General features: G+C 39.5%; 1 protein-coding gene across 6 annotated transcripts in view; it reads right to left on the reverse strand.

The window, feature by feature from the left end:
* Nucleotides 1-1,371, reverse strand: part of LOC110025747 (WD repeat-containing protein DWA2) — a gene marked incomplete at its 5' end in the record, with an annotated part of 23,991 nt that overhangs the window by 10,795 nt on the left and 11,825 nt on the right. For all 6 annotated transcript variants that reach the window (XR_002294149.1, XM_020726385.1, XM_020726384.1 and 3 more), the window contains 1 exon segment: nucleotides 549-637. Coding sequence is in view for 5 of the 6 variants with exons in the window: in XM_020726385.1 (XP_020582044.1) it covers nucleotides 549-637 (89 nt within the window).

Genomic DNA, 1,371 nt, shown 5'->3' on the forward strand with positions numbered 1-1,371 from the left:
GGTTTCATCCTTCTAAGTGTTAGAAGTCGATACCACACACGCGAAACCACAAAAGAGTACAGAAGCGGGTTGAATTTCTAGAACAAGGTGGGTCCCATTTCTAAGGTTCTAAGATAGTCGAAGGGAGATCCCTAAGGCTAGATCCTAAATCCTAAGAGAAAGATTAGACCTCACTAAAAATGAGGTCAACAACATAACACTCTAATCTTTAGTATCACATAAAAATGAGGTCAACAACATAACACTCTAATCTTTAGTATCACATAAAAAATATCACTATTGATAACATTTTAAAAGTGAAGTACACCATTTCATGCAATAGGTTCATGACACCAGAGTGTTATAAGTGTAAATATCAAGTTTTAGGTCTTAAATATGTAAATACTTATAAATGTAAATTTTTCAAAAAAAAAAAAAAAAAAAAAGCTCAGCCATCATATGAATGCGAGAGAAAAATAACAGTTAAGCAAACTATCCAAGTCTGTTATGTACTAATTAGCTAAAAAAAGCTTATGTTTGTAGTCTTACAGAAAAATAATAGAAATTACCAATGCACATTCCCAGGAAGCTCAGCAATGGGAAACTTGGAATTTCGGAGATCCCAGATGCGAATCCCTGATTCATCCTCTGCAGTGACCTGCAATGTTGAACAGACTTACAGCTTCTAAGCAAACCAAAGAGAGAAGAACAATGCAAAATCTTATACAAAATCTAAACTTAACAATATCAACAATAATTAAAGATCATGAAAGTCAAGCATGTGAATGAAATTCACATTAGAGAAAACTCTTGGTTGCAGTGAAAATGACTAAACATAATGGCATAATCTCATCTTTCATAAATAACAGAAAACATAAAAGAAGCACAATGAGGAAAAGAAAAACAAAAAACAAGAAGTTGGAGGGGTAGGAGAGGGTGGCCAGCAGTTACGATTAGGGAGGAGTTGGTGACTGGCAGTGGAATCTGGAGGGGTAGGAGAGGGTGGCCGGCGGCTAGGAGTAGGGGAGAGGTGGTGTGGATGGTTGGCAGCTAGATCAGGAGGGGTGGGAGAGGTGGTCGGCGACTAGAAGCGGGAATAGGTGAGAGAGGGTGCAAGCCGGTTAGGAGTAAGTAGGAGGGAAACGTGGAGGGAATTGAATGGATAATCACCACATCAGGGCAGGATACAGCCGAAGTACCACTTGTCTTCAAATACAGCCCTAGCACCACATGTCCCCCTTTTTGGTTTTCCCACCTATTTATCTACTATAAATATGTGTGCTTGCTGAGTCTAGGATTTATTCTTAGGTTGTTTCAGATTTCTGCTTGTAGGCTTCTTAAGGGCGATGTTTGGGCGGTAATCCCCGCCCAAATGACGGAGTCGGCCATCCA

The sequence above is a fragment of the Phalaenopsis equestris genome, unplaced genomic scaffold, assembly GCF_001263595.1.
Source record: "Phalaenopsis equestris unplaced genomic scaffold, ASM126359v1 Scaffold000326, whole genome shotgun sequence".
Taxonomy (NCBI): domain Eukaryota; kingdom Viridiplantae; phylum Streptophyta; class Magnoliopsida; order Asparagales; family Orchidaceae; genus Phalaenopsis; species Phalaenopsis equestris.